Source organism: Hyla sarda, chromosome 1 (assembly GCF_029499605.1).
Source record: "Hyla sarda isolate aHylSar1 chromosome 1, aHylSar1.hap1, whole genome shotgun sequence".
In the NCBI taxonomy this organism is placed as follows: domain Eukaryota; kingdom Metazoa; phylum Chordata; class Amphibia; order Anura; family Hylidae; genus Hyla; species Hyla sarda.
In genome coordinates this window covers 53998124-54024619 of record NC_079189.1, presented here as the reverse complement: position 1 = coordinate 54024619, position 26496 = coordinate 53998124, and the positions used below count along the sequence as shown (strand labels likewise).

The 26496-nt window shown below is 46.8% G+C and overlaps 1 protein-coding gene across 4 annotated transcripts in view; it reads left to right on the top strand.

Moving 5' to 3' along the window:
• SH3TC1 (SH3 domain and tetratricopeptide repeats 1) overlaps positions 1-26496 on the top strand; it is an 89252-nt gene that overhangs the window by 12627 nt on the left and 50129 nt on the right. For 3 of the 4 annotated variants that reach the window (XM_056555042.1, XM_056555040.1, XM_056555043.1), the window contains exon 2: positions 6081-6390. In XM_056555042.1, coding sequence (XP_056411017.1) covers positions 6132-6390 — 259 coding nt within the window. In that variant the 5' untranslated portion in view covers positions 6081-6131. Of the gene's footprint in view, positions 1-2088; positions 2208-6080; positions 6391-26496 lie in introns of those variants that run through there. The other variant, XM_056555041.1, reaches the window with a different exon arrangement.

Here is a 26496-nt window from a genome sequence, read left to right as displayed (position 1 = left end):
GAGGGGAAAAGAGTCTGGCATGTTGGACCTTAAAGGGTACCTCTCATCAAAAAAACTTTTGATATATTATAGATTAATGTATGCAGAATAACTTTACAATTGCATGTTATTAAAAAAAATATGCTTCTTTCTATTTAATTTTCCACTTTGAAGAAATGACCACTAGGGGTCTCTCTACCAGTCCTGGCAGCAAGCATTTCTGACTCATGCTGGAATCCTAAACACTACGAGCTGCCAGTCTGCTTTGTTCACAAAGGAGAACACTCAGATCTGCCAGCCTGCTTTGTTCACAGCCTGTTTGGCTGTGAACAAAGCAGGCTGGCAGCTCTGAGTGTTTAGGACTCCAGCATGAGTCAGAAATGCTTGCTGACAGGACTGATCGGGAAAAATACAATAGAAAGAAGCATATTTTTCATTAACATGCTATTGGAAAGTTATTCAACATTCATTAATCTAAAATATATCAAAAGTTTATTTGATAAGAGGTACCCTTTAAAGTGCATCTATCACATAAATTGATGGCATGAACCCGCCACAATAGCCATCAGGGAAATTGGTTCAGCCATTGCCAAACATACCTTTATTATTCATTTTTAGTCCTTATTCTCCTAAAAATGAAGTTTCTTTTGTGTTTAACAGTGTCAGAGAGGCCTGACCAGGGGTCCGCTGTGCCCCTGGGCCACATTACCTCTCTACACTACTTCATTCCGGCAGCCCTGTGTGTTTTGTCTGCACATGTGTCGACAAAGAGGATAGTGACGCATTCACTGTGAATATTTCACCGCTTTATACACACATATATGTAAAAAGGATAGCTGGCACTACCGTCTGGTCCCCGTCAGATGTGGAATCAGCAGATACGTGAGTGGTCGTTCCGAAGGTCCGGGCAGTGCTCAAAGCAGACTAGCAGCAGCAGAGGTAATTACACAGGTGTAAGAATAAGCGTCTGCGGCACATGTCTTGGATCCAACACAACTTTATTGTCAGCTCATGCAGAGCACAGGCAACAATTGTTTCACTTACTTCACAGCCTAATCCCAGAAGACTATCCCTCCCCTTAAATAGCCCCAAAATTCAACAACTGTATTAACACTCACATATATGTAGCATGTCCACTATTTTTGATGGAGTCACAGACTCACCACGCGTGCGCCACTATCCTTGGTGGCACTCGTGCAGACAAAACACATTGGGCTTCCATTGACAGACGAGCCCTGTATGTCAATCAAAGTGGCATGACGTAATACAGAGAGGCACTGCTGTCCCCGCCAGGGCTCTCTGACACTGTTAAACACAAAACAAATGTTATTTTTGGGAGTATAAAGACTTGACTTAGTTACAGACCAGCCAGCAGACTCAGGGACAAAGATGAGTCATGCAGAGTAAGGGCAAGATACCGACACGCCCCCTCCAGAGCACAGGATGAAAAACCAAGTGAGCAACAAAAAGAAGGTATTTATGAGAGAAATAATAGTGCTAGACACATAAACTAGAGCTTCCACTAGAGTTGTCTGGCCGCGGCATTCTAATCTTTTCCTTGATATGCATGCTTGGCTGAGCAAGTGTGCATGGTGGGAACAGGAAAATATGCTGTCAACTGGATGAGTGTTTGTCTCACAGATATCTTATGTGCATGGCCAGCCTTAGGAGTAGATCTTTTTTTTTGAGACCATTATTATCTAACAAAAAGAGCCACTCATGGCCAACTCTTGTAAATGTGATACAGTCATCCCTGAATGGCCACCCATATGGCCACTACTCTACTAAATTATATTGGGGGTGGTAAGCAGAAGGACCCCCGTTACGATATCCATATGCCAACAGGGCATATGAACAGGGCTTGTCTTGATGACCAATGTAAGTACACAGTGATTCTGCACTGGGTACAGTTATGTGCCCAACTTCTTCCCTCGCAGCTTGTGTAAATGTACAATTCGACAATCTGCAGTGAAAGCTAATGCAGCTGTTATAATGCAATACTGTGTAAATGCCATGGTCATCGGAGTAAATTGTTAATGGTCAACTCTTTGTTAGTTCAGAGAGTCCGAGCTAAGCTCTGGGTAGTTCAGTCAACAGGAAAGGTAAAGAGGTCAGACAGGAAGGGATGTATCAGAGGCAGTTCCTGCAATCCTGTACACAGCGCTGAGCTGGGGAGCTGCTCTCATGCTTGTCAGTCTGGTACCGAGAGCTGCTGCAGAACAGCAGAGGTAAGAGAAATTCATTCAAAATCATTGTCTACCAGACCGATAGATGTAGACGTAGCAGAGCTGAGTTTGTCAAATGTAACAGTTGGGTCTGTCATGACTTTATTTGAAGATGTTGTACATAGGACTGTCGTTACGCCTCCTGCATTCTCTATACTCAGGAAGTTATAATGATGTTGCATTAATGTAACTTGAAAAGGTAGCACTAGATAGGAATAGTTGGTTTTTCAGAAGTTTTAAACAGTGGGGGTCCAGGTGCTGACACCTCCCTCCCATTGATCGATAGAGCAATATATATGTCGTGACTATTACATAGATGATGTGTCAAAATTCTGTTTCTTATAAAACCTTCTTGTAATAGTATTGATACAGCTGAAGCAGAGTTGAATTTGGCATGTTCTGTCTCTCAGCGGGGGTCCAGGTGCTGACACCCTCCCACCCCCCACCCCCACCCCCATTAATCGATAGAGCAAAGGGCCATGTGTTATATACGTAGTGACTATTGCTTATATGGCGTGTCGGAATTATTTTTCTAATAAAATCTAATAAAATAATAATAAAATAATAATATAAAATAAATAAATGACATAATAGAATAGTATCGATACAGATGAAACCTCGAATTTGGCATTGTTCTGTCTCTCTTTGGCAACCCTGAGGATAACGCTATAGGGAGTTCCTGGGAAAATGGATTATTACAAATCATAACGAGTGTTCGATGACAAACTCTGTATGTGACACCTTTATTTTCTATGGAATTTTTTTTTCTAAAATCTTCTTGAAATATTATTGATACAAATGTAGAATAGTTTAATTTGGCATTGTTCTGTCTCCCTTGTGCAACCCTCAGGATAACGCAATAGGTCGTTCTGGGTAAAGTAGTCTATTACAAATCAAAATGAGTTTCCGATGACAAACTCCCCTCTGCTACATCTGTATGTGGTACCTTTATTTTCAGTGGAAATTGTGGGAAGACTTTAGTGCAATAGTTTTCCCTACTAAAGCAGTGTTTTCCCTTCCTGTAGCTCTCCATCTTTTGCAAAACTACAATTCCCATCATGCCCTGACAGCCTACGGCTGTCTGGGCATGATGGGAGTTGTAGTTTTGCAACAGATGGAGAGCCGCAGGTTGGGGATCACTGATCTCAAATATCAACCTCACCTTTTTGTCGGAATTAGATGCACTTATTGTCATGGTAATGGGGGATCAGGCGCTGGGAGTGGAGGTGTGTGCTATGGGGCCCATTATCTTGATCACAGACTGTTATGCTATAATTTGCCTTGACTACAATCATCATTAGGAATACAGTGACTGCATTTCCTTCCAAAAATTACCATTGGAAAAAAAAAAATCCCAAAAATTGTCCCATCACCATAAATAGTCATAACTTATACAATAATAATAATAAAAACAATTATTATGACAACAATATTATTATTATTATGATAATAATTTCATAATATAATAATAATAATAATTGTTTTTATTATAAAAAAATATTAATAAATAATGAAATCTGAATTTTTAGTTGTTTATTCTGCAGGTTGTTACTGAAAAGCAAACACAAAAAGTTAAAGAGTAACCGCAGGAAGAAAACATTAGCAGGCGGTCGGTGTGAGAGATTAATATGTGGCAATGCGCACGGGCTTTCTATTTGTTTTACTTTGTACTGAGTGCCAGAATGTGCTCAAAAAATAAACTGCGGACATGATCCGAGAACCCATGCGGAGGGAGGTTTGGCCAATGGAGAGGTAGAGATACTCAAAACTTTTATAGTCCTGATGATATGTGCGGTGAAAGAGTAAAAAGACAAAACCCTCAGCGGACAACTCCCCATTGTGCACTCCCAAGATGCAGTTTTTGTGGCATTTTTCCCCCGAAAAGAATGGTTTTAGTATAGGCATTTTTTCATCATGGGATTAATTCATGAAGATTTAGGAGATTTAGGAGAGGAGGGGCAACCCTTTAAAAAACGCCATCATTGAAGTTTATGGGAGTAAAAACACCAAAGTTTCCTAAAAAAAAAAAAAAATGCCACAACATGCTGTGATGTTAGAAAACTTCGACTGAGCCTAACAATAACACAAAACAGTGGAAAAAATGGCAAAAAAAAAAAAATCGCCATTTGGATCAGGATTCCCTATTGACTATGAGCTAAGCTCTGAATGCCGTATTTGTGCCCAAAAAAAGCCATACAGCCATTATAGCAGGTTTTGAGGAGTTAAAAAAATTGTGGCATTTCCCCCTTAGGGTCTTTTCACAGCGCTTTTGCAGTAGCTGGTGAGGGTATATGACAGGGACTCCACTACGAATACATTGACTGAAAAGCTACGATGACAATTAACATAATATACCCCCATGTTAAAAAAAAAAATGCACCACATGTTGTATACGTTTTTTTTAGAGGCTCGTGCAGTGGTCTTTATTAATCCATCCAAAAATATATGGAAACCCCAACAAAAACCACCCAAACAGATGTCAAAATGAAACTTTTCTGGCCTCTTGTTTGGTGGTCTATGGACTTGTTTTCTATATGTCAGGAGATTTCCTGATGCATACAGCAAATATATAGCGTCACAAGAGCCTTACACCACACGGACATCTGACAAACTCAGCTCTGCTGCACTTGGACCTGCTAAATCTTAAAAACCTAGCACTGCTACATCGCTGAGCTCTTCTATAGCTGACACACATATAACAAACTGAGCCTTACTGCACTTGGAAAATTCAGCTCTGCTACATCACCCAGCTTTGCAACTTTTGACAATGATGTGCAGGGCTGCCACTAGACATTTTGTGGCTTCTTACACAGCTCAAGGCCTTGGCCCTCCAGTGGGCCGCCCAGGCCTGGAGCAAGGATTATTGCCACCCTAAGCAAAAACTAATTTTGATGCCGCACCTTGACTCCACCCATTGGCACCGCCCTTTGACACACCCCACCTTACTACTATGGGGTGACACACTGTAACAAACCTCCTCCTAATGTAATTACCTTACTACTGAGGTGACACACTGTAACACACAGGCGGAGCCCTCATTAAGGGGGCACTCTAGGCAGCGGCCTACTCGCTAGAGCCGATCCTTGGGCCACCCCTGAGTTTGCCTAATTTTAATTTTTTTCTAATATATTTCTGATTAGAATTCTTGGAGGGCAGCTCACACAGGCTGGTGAAAGAGAGGAGAGCAGACACAAGGCTGTCTGCAGTGGAGAATCATAAAAGGTTATAGAGGCTGTAGAGCAGTGTTCTTAAACTGTGGCCCTCCAGATGTTGCAAAACTTCAACTCCCAGCATGCCCGGACAGCCTTCGGCTGTCCGGGCATGCTGGGAGTTGAAGTTTTGCAACCTCTGGAGGGCCAAAGTTTGAGACCACTGGTGAAGAGGCAAGAGTATAAAGAAAATGCTTTTGCACCATAATAAGTACAAAGCAAGAATTTATAAAAAAAAAAAGTTATGGTTGCAATGCGGATTTAGTGTGGATCCATTCTACTGACTTAAATTGGGAAGGCAAAATTCTAAATAATCTGGAAATAAATATGTTGTTGCAGGTTTTGCTACAATTTTATGTGAATTCTCCACCTACAAATCCAGAAGGGAAATCAATAGCATAGGGTTTTATCTCACATGGACCACCACTTTTTGAACACGTACCAGCCCGCCGATCTGATAATGGATATCACTCAGGGTCACTGACCGTTTCATGTCATGGGTGGTGACTGTATGCTAACTGTAGCTTGGTACGGAGAGACTGCTATTGATTGGTGTCCAAAGGTCTCACCAGGTCTCTACACACAGTCCAATAGAGTAAAACTTGATCCTTTGTTTCATGTTGTTCATGTTATCTTTATTAATAATGGAATGATTTTCCTTGTACAGATCAGACCTGAGGATTATTACAATGCAAATATCGTAAGTACAGACTAGAGGATGGAACCTAACAATGTAGAAGCCATCCCCACCTATACCAAGGTTCACAGACTGCACTCAATTAAGGAAGATGATTCGGAAGCCATAGAACCGATGGCGGAACTTACCAACCAATTACCAATAGAAGATAAGAGTCTGGAACATTTAGAAGAATGCGCCAATGGACAAAGTCAGGTGTCGGGACTTACAGCGGCTGTCCACAGCTCAAGATCCATTGTTGCCTCTATGAAAAAGGCCATATCGTCCATAAATCCCAATGGTAAGGAACTGGGCTTCAAACTTAAAGAGTACCTGTCATGACCTTGTTAAATTTTATAATCCTCCCAGTTCACTGCCCCCTTCATGATAACCACCCTCTACCTTTTTTTTTAATTATTTTTTTGCTTTCTACTTTGATATTGCTCTGTATTTTCTGCACAGTCTCTGGGACTAGGATGGGGTTTTACCCAGCAGGCGTGACATCATCTGAAACCATACAGGGAAAAACCAGCCCAGAGCAGTTGAGTGTGAGATGAGCTATGATTGGCTAAGGCTGCACACACCCCCACTCAGCACTCCAGACTGCATTTCCTGATTTTGGACTTCTGCCAGGCCAACAGGAGTCCAAAGTCTGTGCAAGAGATAGGGGGAAATGTGCTCTGGACAAGTAGGGAGACACCTAGTGGCAGCTTTTTTAAACACAAATAAAACATAGAAAACTAAAATTTTTTAAACAAAGTACATTAGAAAGATTTTTTTATTTACCATAAGGAGTGCAACAGCAAAACATGTGTTTTAATGACAGTACCCATTTAATAATTAGTATTAGCCATGTATGCATTCTTGTCAATGGCTTGAAAGACTGTAGAAAGACAAGTAGTCAACTTGATTCTGATCTAAGTTTAGTTCAATAGACCCATGGGTGTTGTGGCTTTAATGTGGACACCAAAATGTATAAGTGTAGCATGAAAGCAGCACATAGTGCTTACTAGAGTGGACAGAGCCTAAGGCCTTAGGCTAGGATTCCACATGATTTTTCATCCTCCTTTTTTTTCACAGGAAATAAGCCAGAAAAAAGCACCAGTGAACTGACGTTTTTTCTGGCGTTTTTGCATTTGAGTGGAAATTGCGTTTTTGGCCTCTTTGGGAGCAGTAGGGTTTGAAAATTCTATTTTTTATAACTAAATTTTTATACATTTTTAATAATGTGTGTGTGTTTCACTTTTTTTCCCTCTATTTTTTAATTTTTTTAGGTAGTACTACTACTCCCAGCATGGAACACACTGTTCCATTATGGGAGTAGTAGTACCTGTACTAATAGACATATCGTCCCGGGTGTCACTCCTGATGCGGAGCGGCTCTATACAGCGCTTGCATCTCTACACTATACTCCGGCCGGCCAGTGATATGAATAGAACATCACTCATTCATATTTTTCACCCAGAGTGGGGATTGGCCGGATGGTTGCAGCCAATCACAGCTCTCAGAGGGAAATATGAATGAGTGATGTTCTATTCATATCACTGGTCGGAGTATAGTGTAGAGATGCGGAGCACAGGAGAAAGACGCTCCATCTCTGCAATAGATAGGACGATCGCATCGGGTGTCAGGAGTGACATTCGCTGTGATCTGTCCTTAACTGCAGGTACTACTACGCCCAACATGGAGCACACTCTTCTCCATGCTGGGAGGTGTAGTACCTGCATTAATAGACAGATCGCAGTGAGTGTAACTTCTGACACCTGTTGCGATCTGTCTATTAATGCAGGTACTACAGCTTCCAGCATGGAACAGAGTGTGCTCCATGTTGGGAGTAGTAGTACCTGCAGTTAAGGAAAGATCACAGCGGATGTCACTCCTGACACCCGCTGTGATCCTCCTGTATAATGTATAGATGCGGCCGGCTGCTCTTCTATGGTCCCCTGCACTGACGTATATATACCTATTCATATTTCCCACAGAGAGTTGTGATTGGCTGGAACCATCTGGCCAATCACAGCTCTGTGCGGAAATATGAATAGGTGTATATATATATATATATATATATATATATATATATATATATATATATACGGCAGTGCAGGGGACCATAGAAGAGCGGCCGGCCGCATCTACAAATTGTACAGATGAATCGCAACAGACACAGGGAGATGTGTCAATTAGTACAGGTACTACTACTCCCATCATGGAACAGTACTAAAATGTAAAAACACCACGATTTCAGGGGAAAAAAACGCCGTAGGCTCAACATGCTGCAACTTTGCAAAACCACCAAGGAGCTAAAAAAAACTGTGAAAAAACGCTAAAAGGATTAAAAAAAACGCCAAACTGAAAAACTCAAAGTGGAAAAATAATTTTGCGTTTTTTCATTGATTTACAGCTAACATCTGGCCGCAGCGTTTTTTTGGCTGAAAAAACGCCATGCAGCAGAATTGGCATTTTTCTTGGCGTTTTTCCCCAAAAAATTTAACCAAATGGAATTCCAGCCTTAGGGATGAGCGAATGGAATCTGACTAATCTGAATTATTTACGAATTTCAGGAAAAAATTGATTCGTAACGAATGCGAATATCACCGCGATTTGATCGTGCGAATCACTTCATTAAACTCCATTTAGTGCAGTCCAGGCTTCAGGGGCTGGGCATCTAAAATGGCGAATCCACATGTGAGGACATGGGGCAAGGAATCCTGTGAAGGCAGGAACAAGGGTCAGCGGGAGGACCCTGAATCACATGCAGCATGCAGCCTATCAGAAGCCAGCCACCCCTGTGATGTCATAGCCCTATATAATCGGCAGCCATCTTGTGGCTAGTCACATTCTATTACAGAGAGAGAGGGACAGAGAGCAGTGTGTGTTGCACAGAAAATCATTTTTACAGCAGCTATTCACCTCCCAGTCACATCAGCGTTCTATTGCAGAGTGGGACAGAGAGCAGTTTGTTGCCCAGAAAAGCTTTTTTATAGCAGTGATTCACCTCAAGTCCAAATCCAGCCTAGAAGCACTGATAGGGAAGGCAGTGAGCTTGAGAGAGAAACTGCAATTTTGGGTTTAGTACACAGCGCTGGTATATACAACAACTGAAAAGCTAATAGTAGCCAGCGAGTTAGGGTGAGCAGAGCACTAAAAGCATATTGCCCTCTATTAAGTGTAACCTGTGCGTACAAGTGGTGTACCCTTTTGTTCCTGTTAAAGGGGTTATCCACCATAAGGTGATTTTAGTACGTAGCTGGCAGGCAGTAATGGACATGCTTAGGAAGGATCTGCACTTGTCTTGGGGCTAAATGGCTATGTTATAAAATTACCATAACACTGTGGATAGCTTTTTGTGAACTAGTATTTCCTGTTTGACTTTTCTTTTTTTGACTACAAATCCCACAATTCCATTTTCCTCCCTCCCACACATCAGCCACCCCACCCATTGAAACATACATGAGCTGCATCCATCAAAAGCCCTGTGGTTTTCAATCAGGGTGCCTACAGCTGTTGCATTAGTTGCAGATTGATCCCTCTCCCACCAAGCGATCCCTCCACCCACTGAAGCAGACAGGCTCCCTGTCATCAGCTGACTAGTGAGTCAGGTCTCAGCCGCAGTGAAAGCTGGGAAAAATCTGAGACAACAGTCATTTTGTATGCTGATAAAAATAAAAATTGGAGTGATAATCACAGAAGAATTGTGAGAAAACCATCACACACAGGTACAGACACTATATTATGAACTACACTAACTTTACAGCCCCTGTAGCTAGTCAAATTAAAACAATTCCTGGAATACCCCTTTTAACCCCGAGCCGCTAGCCGGAGGGGAGCCGGTGCCCGATGTCTGCTGAAATCGTTCAGCAGGCATCGCAGCATATCGCCCAGGGGGGTCATGATGACCCCCCATGTCGGCGATCGCAGTGTGTCGCTTGTCAATTCAGACGAGCGATGTGCTGTGATTCCGTTCCCCGCCGCTCGCCGGGCGGGGATCGGAGCCAGATGTCTGCTGATTTCATTCAGCAGACATCCCGGCAGTGTGCCGGAGGAGGTCCTGAGGACCTCCGATACCGGCGATCGTTGCAGGGCGCCGGTAACTACTTACCGGCATTCTGCAGCGGTTCCGCGTCATCAGGGTCACGTGTGACCCTGTGACCCGGATATAGATGATGACTGGTGGTGTAATATACACCACCAATCACCATCCGTGCTGTACTGGGGGCTGGCATTGTGGCCACCCCCCTCAGTACAGTTGTGATTGGGTGGCCAAAGTGGCCACACCAATCACAGTGTAATGGGAGGGGATGGTAGGGGCTAGGAGCATGTTGCTCCGTTCTGCCCGCCATTCCACAGAGATCTGGTGAGCAGGATGGAGCCCCGTGCTGCCCACCATCCCCTCAGTTAAAAAAAAGTGCCCCTTGCCCCCTTTCTGTGGCCCCTTGGCACAGAAATCCCCCAGGGTTAGTTTTAGATTAGGTAGGCACAGGTTAGGGTTAAAAAAAATTTTTTTTTCAGCGTACATCAGTGGGTGTCCGTGGGTCCATAGCACCTTTAGCTGCGTGACCCTGGCCCTGCTGGGTCGCTGCGGTCTGCCGCCAGCGTTTTTTTTTTTTGGCGCAGATCTTTTTTTTTTTTTTCACCTAAGCGTGTGTGCGGACCCTCTTAGTTATAAATGAGCGGTCCGCCACCATTTGTTAAAGCCCACTCGCCGCTGATCAGTCCCGTAGTACTGATCAGCGTTTTTTTGTGGTGTCGGTGCTTTTTTCTGGTTTTCTAGCGCTTTTTTGCACCCATAGGCGGTCCGTGTCACCAGTAGCAGGCGTGTGCTGTGTGGCCGGACCGTACCTGTGTGTGTGCGGCGCGCCTCACCGCTGTCAGTGATTTATCACTGATCAGCGTTTTTTTTTTTGTGGTAAAGGCACTTTTTTCGGTTAACACGTTTTTTTTTTGGCACCCATAGGCGGTCCGTGCCACCAGTAGCAGGCGTGTACTGTGTGGACGGACCGTACCTGTGTGTGCAGCCTGTCCCAACGCTGTCAGTGATTTATCACTGATCAGCGTTTTTTTGGGGGTTCAAGTGGGTGCATTTTTTTCGGGGTAAAGCATTTTTTTTTTTTTTTTTTGTGTGGGGGTCTGTGTACAAGCCACCAGCCACTGTTCTGGGCTGAGTGTCCGGACCCCCCACTGACTTCTGCGCCCCCTGCCGCCACAAGCGCTAATCAGTGCGCACACCACTGATTAGATAAACACTTTTTTTGGGCGCAGGGCTTTTTTGCGCTAGAAGTCCCCTTTATTTTTAAGTCCCCTTTTTATTTTATATTTTTTTCTGTTAGGGCGGGTTAGTTTAGTTAGGTTAGGTTAGGGAGGGTTAGGGCGGGTTAGGGAGGTAGTATCGCACCACACCACACACAGCACACACATCAATAAAGTTTACCCTCCCCCCCCCACACACACACACCCGTATCCCCATTAGAGTAGGGAAATGGCCCGCAGAGCGTTTTCGGCGGAGGAGGCATATGCCATAATTGCCTCTGACACCGAGAGCGGCTCAGAGGACGATGAAGACCCCACTTTCCTTATTTCATCGTCCTCCTCATCATCTAGTTCTGATGATGAGCCACCAAGGCAGCGTAGATGCCGCCGTGCGGCGCCGCAAACCTCCTCTGTCCTTGACCCTGTGCCCCATGCTAGTATGAGTCCCCCTGGCGCTCATACTAGTGAAGCCCCCCAGCCAAGATCACTGGTACATCGTACCGGAGAACTTGACTGGGCTGAGCCAGCGGACCACGAGCCTGTGATTCCTGAGTTTGTTGGCGACCCAGGAATCAAAATTAACATCGCCGGGTTCACTGAAAAGGACTTTTTCGGTCATTTTTTCAGTGACGACTTTGTTAATTTGATGGTTACACAGACGAATCTGTATGCCCAACAGTTCGTCGCCGCTAACCCGGGCTCACTTTTAGCTAGACCCGGCGGCTGGACTCCAGTTGATGCAGCCGAAATGAGGACCTTTTGGGGCCTCGTGCTGCATATGGGTATAGTTAAAAAACCCAGTGTCAGGTAATATTGGAGTGGGGACGTCTTTTACCAGACACCCCTCTACAGTATGGCCATGGCACGTTCCCGGTTCGAGGCCATTCGGAGATGTTTGCATTATGCTGATAATGCGGCATGTCCCCCCTGAACTGATCCTGCGTATGACCGCCTATATAAAATCAGGCCGGTCATCAATCACTTCAGGGCCAGATTTTGGGAGGCCTATGTCCCGGGGCGGGAGGTCTCTACTGATGAGTCTCTCATCAGCTTTAAGGGGAGACTCAGCTTCCCGCAATACATCCCTACCAAGTGGGCGCGGTATGGCGTGAAGATGTATTAACTTTGCGAGAGTACCTCCGGGTACACTTGCAAGTTTATAGTGTATGAGGGACGAGATTCCCGTTTTGAACCCCCAGAATGTCCCCCCACTCTGGGTGTTAGCGGGAAAATCGTTTGGGGCCTTTTGCACCCATTGCTAGATAAAGGTTACCACCTTTACTTGGATAACTTTTATACTAGTATCCCTCTCTTCACATCCCTCGCCGCCAGATCCACGGTCGCTTGTTGGACAGTCCGGAAGAATCAAAGAGGCCTTCCGCCCCATCCCCTACATGCTCCTATCCCCCGGGGTGAGTCCCGTGCCTTTTCCCATGAGAACCTGTTGTTGGTCCGGTAAAAGGACAAGAGGGATGTCCTTATGCTCACCACTATTCATGGGAACAGCAGCACCCCTGTCCCTGTGCGAGGTACCGCGGGACCGGTCCTCAAGCCCGATTGTATTCTGGACTACAATCGGTATATGGGGGGAGTTGATCTTTCTGATCAAGTCCTGAAACCATATAATGCCATGCGGAAAACACGCGTATGGTATAAAAGGTTGCGGTCTACATGGTACAGGTTGCCATGTACAACTCTTTTATACTGTACCAGAACGCTGGCAACACAGGGACATTCCTGGAGTTTCAAGAGGTAGTTCTAAAGGCCCTCATCTATGGTGACCACCAAAGAGCGGGCAGAGCACCTCTGGAACTTTAGGTCCCACGGATCGTCCCCGGCCAACACTTTCCAGGTGTGATCCCCAACACTGGAAGGACGGGATGAACCGAGAAGAAATGCAGAGTGTGTCACAGGAAGGGAAGACGGAAGGACACCACGTACCAATGTGACACTTGGCCTGATCATCCGGGCCTCTGCATAGGCTGCTTCAGGGAGTATAACACTTCCATGGAGTACTACATTTTTCATCCTTTGCCCTAATTTTCATTCCCCAGAATTCGGCTCCAATGTACCAGTCCAGGGTACATTGACTTCCAAATTTTAAACCAAAACCTTTTTCCCAATACCCCAATATCTTTTTTTTTTCTTCCCCCTAAAAAATGGGCCATGGGACACAGAGTCAACAGCATTGGAGGTTTGCAGTTGCCTCAAATGCGCAACGCTCTCTCTCTCCACCTGAGCGGGTTGCGCATTTGAGGTAACAGAATAGGGACGGCCCAACACATCCCCTTCCCAGAATGATGATTTAGAGTATAGGGTTTGGGGCGGGCATCATTTTTACTTTTGGCTGTACTCTGGGTCATCATTCTGGGAAAATAATTGGCATATCAGTACTAAAATTTTCTCCCCCCCCCCCCCCCCCCATAGTACACTTCATCCATTCCTGGAAAATAAATGAAGGGAACACCCGTCTGTTCCAAATCTCCACTTCACCCTATACACCTTCCCTAGGGGGTGTACTGTTTGTAATAGGCTCACATGTGGGTGTTCCTTTCTTGTATTTTCCTCTGAATGTATGTAACTGTTAGGTCCGTAACAAACATCCGCCTCAAATGCGAAGCGTTCTCGCTGAGCTCTGTCGTATTTCCAGGCGACAATTCGGAGTCACATGTTAGTTGTTCCCAGAAAAATGAAGCAGAGCATAGGTTGAAAATTGCAATTTTCAAAAAGCTACCCTTCATCCATTCCTGGAAAATAAATTTAGGAAACACCTGTGCGTTCAAAATGTCCTCTTTACCCCTATACCCATTCCTCAGGGTGGGTACTTTCTGTAATGGTGTCACATGTGGGTGTTTCATTTTTGTATTTTCCTCGGAATGTATGTGTCACGATTCGGCTGGCAGGAGGTGGATCCTCTGTGCCAGAGAGGGATTGGCGTGGACCGTGCTAGTGGACCGGTTCTAAGTTACTACTGGTATTCACCAGAGCCCGCCGCAAAGCGGGATGGTCTTGCTGCGGCGGTAGTAACCAGGTCGTATCCACTAGCAACGGCTCAACCTCTCTGACTGCTGAAGATAGGCGCGGTACAAGGGAGTAGACAAGAGCAAGGTCGGACGTAGCAGAAGGTCGGGGCAGGCAGCAAGGATCGTAGTCAGGGGCAACGGAGGTCTGGAACACAGGCTAGGAACACACAAGGAAACGCTTTCACTGGCACAATGGCAACAAGATCCGGCGAGGGAGTGCAGGGGAAGTGAGGTATACATAGGGAGTGCACAGGTGAACACACTAATTAGAACAACTGCGCCAATCAGTGGCGCAGTGGCCCTTTAAATCGCAGAGACCCGGCGCGCGCGCGCCCTAGGGAGCGGGGCCACGCGCGCCGGGACAGGACCGACGGAGAGCGAGTCAGGTACGGGAGCCGGGGTGCGCATCGCGAGCGGGCGCCACCCCCATTGCGAATCGCATCCCGGCTGGAGGCGGTATCGCAGCGCACCCGGTCAGTGGATCTGACCGGGGCGATGCAGTAGCGAGGATGTTGCGAGCGCTCCGGGGAGGAGCGGGGACCCGGAGCGCTCGGCGTAACAGTACCCCCCCCCTTGGGTCTCCCCCTCTTCTTGGAGCCTGAGAACCTGAGGACCAGACTTTTGTCTAGGATGTTGTCCTCAGGTTCCCAGGATCTCTCTTCAGGACCACAGCCCTCCCAATCAACCCAAAAAAATTTTTTCCCTCTGTCCGTCTTGGAGGCCAGTATCTCTTTTACGGAGAAGATGTCAGAGGAACCGGAAACAGGAGTGGGAGAAACAAGTTTGGGAGAGAAACGGTTGATGATGAGTGGTTTAAGAAGAGAGACATGAAAGGCATTAGGAATACGAAGAGAAGGAGGAAGAAGAAGTTTGTAAGAGACAGGATTAATTTGGCACAAGATTTTGAAAGGACCAAGATAGCGTGGTCCCAGTTTGTAGCTGGGGACACGGAAGCGGACATATTTAGCGGAGAGCCATACCTTGTCTCCGGGAGAAAAAATGGGGGGAGCTCTTCTTTTCTTATCGGCAAACTTTTTCATGCGAGATGAAGCCTGTAAAAGAGAATTTTGGGTCTCTTTCCATATGGTGGAAAGATCACGAGTCACTTCATCCACAGCGGGCAAACCAGAGGGCAAGGGAGTAGGGAGGGGGGGAAGAGGGTGACGGCCGTACACCACGAAAAATGGGGATTTAGAAGAAGATTCAGAGACTCTGAAGTTGTACGAGAATTCGGCCCATGGTAGAAGATCTGCCCAGTCATCCTGGCGGGAGGAAACAAAATGCCGTAAATAGTCACCCAGGACCTGGTTAATTCTTTCTACTTGCCCATTGGATTGAGGATGATAAGCAGAAGAGAAGTTTAATTTAATCTTGAGTTGTTTACAGAGAGCCCTCCAGAATTTTGACACGAATTGGACGCCTCTATCCGAGACGATCTGCGTGGGCAAACCGTGAAGACGAAAAATGTGTACAAAAAATTGTTTTGCCAACTGAGGCGCTGAAGGAAGACCAGGAAGAGGAATAAAATGTGCCATCTTGGAAAATCGATCAACGACCACCCAAACAACAGTGTTGCCACGGGATGGGGGTAAGTTTGTAATAAAGTCCATACCAATCAGAGACCAAGGCTGTTCGGGGACAGGCAGAGGATGAAGGAGACCAGCAGGTTTCTGGCGAGGAGTCTTATCCCGGGCACAGACAGTACAGGCCCGCACAAAATCAACAACATCCGTCTCCAGAGTCGGCCACCAATAGAAGCGAGAGATGAGTTGCAAGGACTTTTTGATGCCCGCATGGCCAGCGAGGTGGGAGGAGTGACCCCATTTGAGAATCCCGAGACGTTGGCGTGGAGAAACGAAGGTCTTCCCTGGAGGAGTTTGCCTGATGGAGGCTGGAGAAGTGGAGATCAGACAGTCAGGAGGAATGATGTGTTGCGGAGAGACCTCTACTTCCGAAGCATCCGAGGAACGAGAGAGAGCATCGGCCCTAATGTTCTTGTCGGCAGGGCGAAAATGAATTTCAAAGTTAAAACGGGCAAAGAACAAAGACCACCTGGCCTGGCGAGGATTCAGCCGTTGGGCAGACTGGAGATAGGAGAGATTCTTGTGGTCGGTGTAAATGATAACTGGAAATTTTGATCCCTCCAGCAGATGCCTCCATTCCTCAAGTGCCAATTTAATGGCCAGTAGTTCTCGATCCCCGATGGAGTAGTTCCTCTCCGCCGGAGAGAAGGTCCTAGAAAAAAAACCACAAGTAACAGCATGCCCGGAAGAATTTTTTTGTAGAAGGACCGCTCCAGCTCCCACTGAGGAGGCATCAACCTCCAATAGGAAGGGTTTAGATGGGTCAGGTCTGGAGAGCACGGGAGCAGAAGAAAAGGCAGACTTGAGCCGTTTAAATGCGTCTTCCGCTTGAGGAGACCAGGACTTAGGATTGGCATTCTTCTTGGTTAAAGCTACGATAGGAGCCACAATAGTGGAAAAATGAGGAATAAATTGTCTGTAATAATTGGCGAACCCCACAAAACGTTGGATAGCACGGAGTCCGGAGGGGCGTGGCCAATCTAAGACGGCAGAGAGTTTATCTGGGTCCATTTGTAGTCCCTGGCCAGAAACCAAGTATCCTAGGAAAGGAAGAGATTGACATTCAAACAGACATTTCTCCATTTTGGCATAAAGTTGATTGTCTCGAAGTCTCTGAAGAACCATGCGGACATGCTGGCGGTGTTCCTCTAAGTTGGCAGAAAAAATCAGAATATCGTCCAGATACACAACAACACAGGAATATAAGAGATCACGAAAAATTTCATTAACAAAGTCTTGGAAGACGGCAGGGGCGTTGCACAGGCCAAAGGGCATGACCAGATACTCAAAGTGTCCATCTCTAGTGTTAAATGCAGTTTTCCATTCGTCCCCCTCCCTGATGCGGATGAGATTATAAGCACCTCTTAAGTCCAGTTTGGTAAAGATGTGGGCACCTTGAAGGCGATCAAAGAGTTCTGAGATAAGAGGTAGGGGGTAGCGGTTCTTTACCGTGATTTTATTAAGTCCGCGGTAATGTACGGTACAGTCCAATCTTTCATTGTTAACACAATTGATGTAGAGGGGTCTGGCGAGACTGGTCACCGGGATGTTGAACCTGTTGATGAGAGAGGCCAAAATAAAATTTCCTGCAGATCCGGAATCCAAGAAGGCCATAGTAGAGAAGGAGAAGGTAGAGGCAGATATCCGCACAGGCACAGTAAGGCGTGGAGAAGCAGAGTTGACATCAAGAACTGTCTCACCTTTGTGCGGAGTCAGCGTACGTCTTTCCAGGCGGGGAGGACGGATAGGACAATCCTTCAGGAAGTGTTCGGTACCGGCACAGTACAGGCAAAGATTCTCCATGCGGCGTCGTGTCCTCTCTTGAGGTGTCAAGCGAGACCGGTCAACTTGCATAGCCTCCACGGCGGGAGGCACAGGAACGGATTGCAGAGGACCAGAGGAGAGAGGAGACGAGGAGAAAAAACGCCTCGTGCGAACAAAGTCCATATCCTGGCGGAGCTCCTGACGCCTTTCGGAAAAACGCATGTCAATGCGAGTGGCTAGATGAATGAGTTCATGCAGGTTAGCAGGAATTTCTCGTGCGGCCAGAACATCTTTAATGTTGCTGGATAGGCCTTTTTTAAAGGTCGCACAGAGGGCCTCATTATTCCAGGATAATTCGGAAGCAAGAGTACGGAATTGGATGGCGTACTCGCCAACGGAAGAATTACCCTGGACCAGGTTCAGCAGAGCAGTCTCAGCAGAAGAGGCTCGGGCAGGTTCCTCAAAGACACTTCGAATTTCCGAGAAGAAGGAGTGTACAGAGGCAGTGACGGGGTCATTGCGGTCCCAGAGCGGTGTGGCCCATGACAGAGCTTTCCCAGACAGAAGGCTGACTACGAAAGCCACCTTAGACCTTTCAGTAGGAAACTGGTCCGACATCCTCTCCAAGTGCAGGGAACATTGTGAAAGAAAGCCACGGCAAAACTTAGAGTCCCCATCAAATTTATCCGGCAAGGATAGTCGTAGGCCGGAAGCGGCCACTCGCTGCGGAGGAGGTGCAGGAGCTGGCGGAGGAGATGATTGCTGAAGCTGTGGTAGTAGCTGCTGTAGCATCACGGTCAGTTGAGACAGCTGGTGGCCTTGTTGCGCTATCTGTTGCGACTGCTGGGCGACCACCGTGGTGAGGTCGGCGACAACTGGCAGTGGGACTTCAGCGGGATCCATGGCCGGATCTACTGTCACGATTCGGCTGGCAGGAGGTGGATCCTCTGTGCCAGAGAGGGATTGGCATGGACCGTGCTAGTGGACCGGTTCTAAGTTACTACTGGTATTCACCAGAGCCCGCCGCAAAGCGGGATGGTCTTGCTGCGGCGGTAGTAACCAGGTCGTATCCACTAGCAACGGCTCAACCTCTCTGACTGCTGAAGATAGGCGCGGTACAAGGGAGTAGACAAGAGCAAGGTCGGACGTAGCAGAAGGTCGGGGCAGGCAGCAAGGATCGTAGTCAGGGGCAACGGCAGGAGGTCTGGAACACAGGCTAGGAACACACAAGGAAACGCTTTCACTGGCACAATGGCAACAAGATCCGGCGAGGGAGTGCAGGGGAAGTGAGGTATACATAGGGAGTGCAGAGGTGAACACACTAATTAGAACAACTGCGCCAATCAGTGGCGCAGTGGCCCTTTAAATCGCAGAGACCCGGCGCGCGCGCGCCCTAGGGAGCGGGGCCACGCGCGCCGGGACAGGACCGACGGAGAGCGAGTCAGGTACGGGAGCCGGGGTGCGCATCGCGAGCGGGCGCCACCCGCATCGCGAATCGCATCCCGGCTGGAGGCGGTATCGCAGCGCACCCGGTCAGTGGATCTGACCGGGGCGCTGCAGTAGCGAGGATGTTGCGAGCGCTCCGGGGAGGAGCGGGGACCCGGAGCGCTCGGCGTAATAGTATGTAACCGTCAGCTACTGATATGCCATAGGCCACAAATACAAACTGACCTCTATGACTTCTGAGCCTTGTTGTGTGCCCGTCCAGCACATTACCCCATATGTGGATGTATTTTTATAGTCAGGGGAAAAAGCCCTCCAAAATTTGTAACCCAATTCCTCATATTACCCCATGTGAAAATGTTAAAAATTGGGTAACCCCAGCATTTTAGTGTACAAAAAATAAAATTTTTCAATTTATGGCCCACTTTTCAAAAAACCTGTGAGGTGTTATTTCCCACTTGTTACGTTCATTGAGGGGTGTAGTTTCTAATGTGTTTTTTGTTTTTTTTTTGCTGTTGGGGGCTTTATAAATGCACATGACCTCCGACTTCAATTTCAACAAAATTTTCACTCCTTCCATTCTGAGCATTGCAGTGCGTCCACATAGCAATTTACATCCACATATGGGGTATTTTTTTTCTCAGACAAAATTGTTCTACAAATTTTGGGGGTCTTTTGCCCTATTACCCAATGTGAAAATGAAACATTTGGGGTAACACTATCAATATAGTGCAAAAAAATCTAATTTTTCACTTTTACGTCCCACTGTTCAAAAAATCTGGGAGGTGTAAGTCCTCACTGTAACACTGTTACGTTCCCCGAGGGGTCTAGTTTGCAAAATAGTATGCCATGTGGGTTTTTCTTTGCTGTTCTGGCACCATAGGGGCTTCCTAAATGCGACATGCCCCCAGAGCAAAATTTGCTTCCAAACAGCCAAAATGTGACTCCTTCTCTTCTGAGACCTGTAGTGCGCCAGCAGAGCACTTTTCACCCCCATATGGGGTGTTTTCTGAATCGGGAGAAATTGGGCTTCAAATTTTGGTGGGTATTTTCTGCTTTTACCCTTTGTAAAAATGTAAAATTTTTGGGAAACCAAGCACTTTAGGTAATTTTTTTTTTTTTTTTACATATGCCAAAGTCTTGAAACCCCTGTGGGGTATTAAGATTCACTTTACCCCTTGTTACGTTCCCTCAAGGGGTCTAGTTTCCAAAATGGTATGCCATGTGTTTTTTTTTTGCTGTCCTGGCACCGTAGGGGCTTCCTAAATGCGGCATGCCCCCAGAGCAAAATTTGCTTAAAAAAAGCCAAATGTGACTCCTTCTCTTCTGAGACCTGTAGTGCGCCAGCAGAGCACTTTTGACCCCCATATGGGGTGTTTTCTGAATCGGGAGAAATTGGGCTTCAAATTATGGGGGGTATTTTCTGCTTTAACCCTTTGTAAAAATGTAAATTTTTTGGGAAACCAAGCATTTTAGGTAAAGTTTTTTTTTTTTTTTTACATATGCCAAAGTCGTGAAACCCCTGTGGGGTATTAAGGTTCACTTTACCCCTTGATACGTTCCCCAAGGGGTCTAGTTTCCAAAATGGTATGCCATGTGTTTTTTTTTTTTGCTGTCCTGGCACCATAGGGGCTTCCTAAATGCGACATGCCCCCAGAGCAAAAATTTGCTTCCAAAAAGCCAAATGTGACTACTCCTCTTCTGAGACCTGTAGTGCGCCAGCAGAGCACTTTTCACCCCCATATGGGGTGTTTTCTGAATCGGGAGAAATTGGGCTTCAAATTTTTGGGGGTATTTTCTGCTTTAACCCTTTGTAAAAATGTAACATTTTTGGGAAACCAAGCATTTTAGGTAAAATGTATTATTATTTTTTTTACATATGCCAAAGTCGTGAAACCCCTGTGGGGTATTAAGGTTCACTTTACCCCTTGTTACGTTCCCTAAGGGGTCTAGTTACCAAAATGGTATGCCATGTGTTTTTTTTTTTTGCTGTCCTGGCACCATAGGGGCTTCCTAAATGCGGCATGCCCCCAGAGCAAAATTTGCTTCAAAAAAGCCAAATGTGACTCCTTCTCTTCTGAGACCTGTAGTGCGCCAGCAGAGCACTTTTCACCCCCATATGGGGTGTTTTCTGAATCGGGAGAAATTGGGCTTCAAATTTTGGGGGGTATTTTCTGCTTTAACCCTTTGTAAAAATTTAAATTTTTTGGGAAACCAAGCATTTTAGGTACATTTTTTTTTTTACATATGCCAAAGTCGTGAAACCCCTGTGGGGTATTAAGGTTCACTTTACCCCTTGTTACGTTCCCCAAGGGGTCTAGTTTCCAAAATGGTATGCCATGTGTTTTTTTTCTGTCCTGGCACCATAGGGGCTTCCTAAATGCGACATGCCCCCAGAGCAAAATTTGCTTCCAAAAAGCCAAATGTGACTACTCCTCTTCTGAGACCTGTAGTGCGCCAGCAGAGCACTTTTCACCCCATATGGGGTGTTTTCTGAATCGGGAGAAATTGGGCTTCAAATTTTGGGGGGTATGTTCTGCTTTAACCCTTTGTAAAAATGTAAAATTTTTGGGAAACCAAGACTTTTAGGTAAAATGTATTATTTTTTTTTTTTCATATGCCAAAGTCGTGAAACCCCTGTGGGGTATTAAGGTTTACTTTACCCCTTTTTACGTTCCCCAAGGGGTCTAGTTTCCAAAATGGTATGCCATGTGGTTTTTATTTGCTGTCCTGGCACCATAGGGGCTTCCTAAATGTGGCATGCCCCCAGAGCAAAATTTGCTTCAAAAAAGCCAAATGTGACTCCTTCTCTTCTGAGACCTGTAGTGCACCAGCAGAGCACTTTTCACCCTCATATGGGGTGTTTTCTGAATCGGTAGAAATTGGGCTTCAAATTTTGGGGGGTATTTTCTGCTATTACCCTTTTTAAAAATGTAACATTTTTGGGAAAACAAGCATTTTAGGTAAAATTATTATTATTTTTTTACATTTGCAAAAGTCATGAAACACCTGTGGGGTATTAAGGCTCACTTAATTCCTTGTTACGTTCCTCAAGGGGTCCAGTTTCCAAAACGGTATGCCATGTGTTTTTTTTGTTTTTGCTGTTTTGGCGCATTAGGGGCATCCTAAAGGTGACATGCCTCCCAAAAACCATTTCAGAAAAATGTTCTCTCCAAAATCCCCTTGTCGCTCATTCGCTTCTGAGCCCTCTACTGCGCCCGCCGAACACTTTACATAGACATATGAGATATGTGCTTACTCGAGAGAAATTGGGCTACAAATACAAGTAAAAATTTCTCCTTTTACCCCTTGCAAAAATTCAAAAATTGGGTCTACAAGAACATGCGAGTGTAAAAAGATTTTGAATTTTCACTTTGCTGCTTTCACCTTGCTGCTATTCCTGTGAAACACCTAAAGGGTTAACACACTTACTGAATGTAATTTTGAATACTTTGGTGGGGTGTAGTTTTTATAATGGGGTCATTTAGGGGGTATTTCTAATATGTAGACCCTTCAAATCCACTTCAAAACTGAACTGGTCCCTGAAAAATATTGAGTTTGAAAATTTTGTGAAAATTTGTAAAATTGCTGCTGAACTTTAAAGCTCTCTGGTGTCTTCCAAAAGTAAAAACACGTCAATTTTATGATGCAAACATAAAGTAGACATATTGTTTATGTGAACCAAAAAAAATTGAATATCCATTTTCCTTACAAGCAGAGAGCTTCAAAGTTAGAAAAATGCTAAATTTCCAATTTTTTCATCAACTTTTGGGATTTTTCACGAAGAAAGGATGCAAGTTACCATAAAATTTTACCACTATGTTAAAGTAGAATATGTCACGAAAAACAATCTCGGAATCAGAATGATAACTAAAAGCATCCCAGAGTTATTAATGTTTAAAGTGACAGTGGTCAGATGTTCAAAAAATGCTCTGGTCCTTAAGGTGTAAAATGGCCTGGTCCTTAAGGGGTTAAGTCTTAGGGGCCTAGATACTGTGAAAGGCCAGGCAAAAGTACATACTTGCTGGTGTTGTAGGCAAATACTGTTTTAAGTGTACTGGAGCGCATTGTACTCCCCTCATATACATACTAAGTATGTCAGGCAGAGAAGTGCCAGGATGCACACAGAGAAGTGGCAGAGGTTGCAGCAGACTAGGGGCGAGTGGCAGCAGGAGCAGCAGCAAGAGGCCTGAGCTCCCGGTATCAGCTAGCGGTCGTGTCTCAAACAGCAACCCATCTGCCATCATCGATTGGTTAACACTGTCATCCACTCCATCACAAGTGACATCTGACACCCCCAGTGAACAGTCGGTGGGTTCCTCAGACACAACCCACAAGCAGTCCCTGTCCTCCCTGGCCTCTGTCCTATGCTGCACCATATGCTGTGGGTTCAGCTCCACTATTTAGTGAGGACGATATAGAGGACAATCAGCAACTACTGCTCAGCCAAGAAGTGGAGGAGACATCCGTCACTTCCTCCGCTAGGCGGGCAAGTAGTGATGAGGAGAGTGGCGTGGGTGGTGGTGTTGCGTCTGTTCAAACTCCTGAAGCAGACACTGTTGTGGAACCTGAGGAGGACATCAGTGACATGCAGACATGACTCGATAATGATGAAGCCGATCGCACTTGGGAGCCTGGTGCAGAAGGGGCTTCATCATCACCAGGAGAAGGGGGTTGCAGGTTGCCCGTAAGGCAGCAGCTGAGCCAGCAAGGTGGTAGCATGGTTGGCAGTCAGCATGGTGGCAGAAGTGGGAAGTCAAATTGGCCTGGGGTAGACCACCTGCTTCGCGGCAGCCTACCTTCCTGGGAGGTAGTGGAACAGGGGTTCCTGGAGTCGGCGGCAGTAGCAGTCAATAAGTATGGACTGTTGGTGGGAAAATCAGCTACTCGGTGGTGTGGCAGTTTTTCATCAAGCATCTGGAGGAGGTTAACCTGGCCACATGCAAGATGTGTCAGCAGGAGGTGAAGCATGGGCAGGGTCCCAATGTTGGCACCACGGCCCTGCATCAACATATGCCATAAAGCGGTCGGGGAGAAACGTGGCTCCGATGTGGTGGTCCAGCCTGCTACATCACCCAGTAGCACGCCACTCCCTGTTTCAGCCAGGAAAGGCTCCACCCCCTCAGCTGAAGGGAGCTGTGTGTTATACCCATCTTCTGTTGCTCCAGATGCTCTCACTCCTCCTATTTCGATTCAGTCATTCCTCCAGCAATCCATCTGCGAAGCCATGTCCAAGAGACACCAGTATGTGCAAACTCATCTAATGGCGCAGGAGCTGAATGTGCTCCTGTCCAGGTTGCTGGAGCTGCAGTACCTCCCTTTTCAAGTGGTGGACTCTACACCTTTCAGAGAACTGATGGCTTGTGCCGAGCTGAGGTGGAGAGTCCCAAGCCGTCATTTCATTGCTAATTTTTTGGAACAGAATCTGGGCCAGGGCTTAAGCCTGTCGGTGTTGTTACGCCGAGCGCTCCGGGTCCCCGCTCCTCCCCGGAGCGCTCGCAGCATCCTCGCATTTGCAGCGCCCCGGTCAGACCTGCTGACCGGGTGCGCTGCAATATCCCTCTCAGCCGGGATGCGATTCGCGATGCGGGAGGCGCCCGCTCGCGATGCGCATCCCGGCTCCCGTACCTGACTCGTTCCCCGTCTGTCCTGTCCCCGCGCGCGCGGCCCCGCTCCTTAGGGCGCGCGCGCGCCGGGTCTCTGCAATTTAAAGGGCCACTGCGCCACTGATTGGCGCAGCAGGCTTAATCAGTGTGTTCACCTGTGCACTCCCTACTTATACCTCACTTCCCCTGCACTCCCTCGCCGGATCTTGTTGCCATTGTGCCAGTGAAAGCGTTTCCTTGTGTGTTCCTAGCCTGTGTTCCAGATCTCCTGCCGTTGCCCCTGACTACGATCCTTGCTGCCTGCCCTGACCTTCTGCTACGTCCGACCTTGCTCTTGTCTACTCCCTTGTACCGCGCCTATCTTCAGCAGTCAGAGAGGTTGAGCCGTTGCTGGTGGATACGACCTGGTTGCTTTGCGGCGGGCTCTGGTGAATACCAGTAGCAACTTAGAACCGGTCCACCAACACGGTCCACGCCAATCCCTCTCTGGCACAGAGGATCCACCTCCAGCCAGCCAAATCGTGACAGTAGATCCGGCCATGGATCCCGCTGAAGTCCCACTGCCAGTTGACGCCGACCTCACCACGGTGGTCGCCCAGCAGTCGCAACAGATAGCGCAACAAGGCCACCAGCTGTCTCAACTGACCGTGATGCTACAGCAGCTATTACCTCAGCTCCAGCAACCATCTCCTCCGCCAGCTCCTGCACCTCCTCCGCAGCGAGTGGCCGCTTCCGGCCTACGATTATCCTTGCCGGATAAATTTGATGGGGACTCTAAGTTTTGCCGTGGTTTTCTTTCGCAATGTTCCCTGCACTTGGAGATGATGTCGGACCAGTTTCCTACTGAAAGGTCTAAGGTGGCTTTCGTAGTCAGCCTTCTGTCTGGGAAAGCTCTGTCATGGGCCACACCGCTCTGGGACCGCAATGACCCTGTCACTGCCTCTGTACACTCCTTCTTCACGGAGATCCGAAGTGTCTTTGAGGAACCTGCCCGAGCCTCTTCTGCTGAGACTGCCCTGCTGAACCTGGTCCAGGGTAATTCTTCTGTTGGCGAGTTCCTCCATCCAATTCCGTACTCTTGCCTCCGAATTATCCTGGAATAATGAGGCCCTCTGCGCGACCTTTAAAAAAGGCCTATCCAGCAACATTAAAGATGTGCTGGCCGCACGAGAAATTCCTGCTAACCTGCATGAACTTATTCATCTTGCCACCCGCATTGACATGCGTTTTTCCGAAAGGCGTCAGGAGCTCCGCCAGGATATGGACTTTGTTCGCACAAGGCGGTTTCTCTCCTCGGCTCCTCTCTCCTCTGGTCCTCTGCAATCCGTTCCTGTGCCTCCCGCCGTGGAGGCTATGCAAGTTGACCGGTCTCGCTTGACACCTCAAGAGAGGACACGACGTCGCATGGAGAATCTATGCCTGTACTGTGCCGGTACCGAACACTTCTTGAAAGATTGTCCTATCCGTCCTTCCCGCCTGGAAAGACGTATGCTGACTCCGCACAAAGGTGAGACAGTTCTTGATGTCAACTCTGCTTCTCCACGCCTTACTGTGCCTGTGCGGATATCTTCCTCTACCTTCTCCTTCTCTGCTATGGCCTTCTTGGATTCCGGATCTGCAGGAAATTTTATTTTGGCCTCTCTCATCAACAGCTTCAACATTCCGGTGACCAGTCTCGCCAGACCCCTCTACATCAATTCTGTTAACAACGAAAGATTGGACTGTACCGTGCGTTACTGCA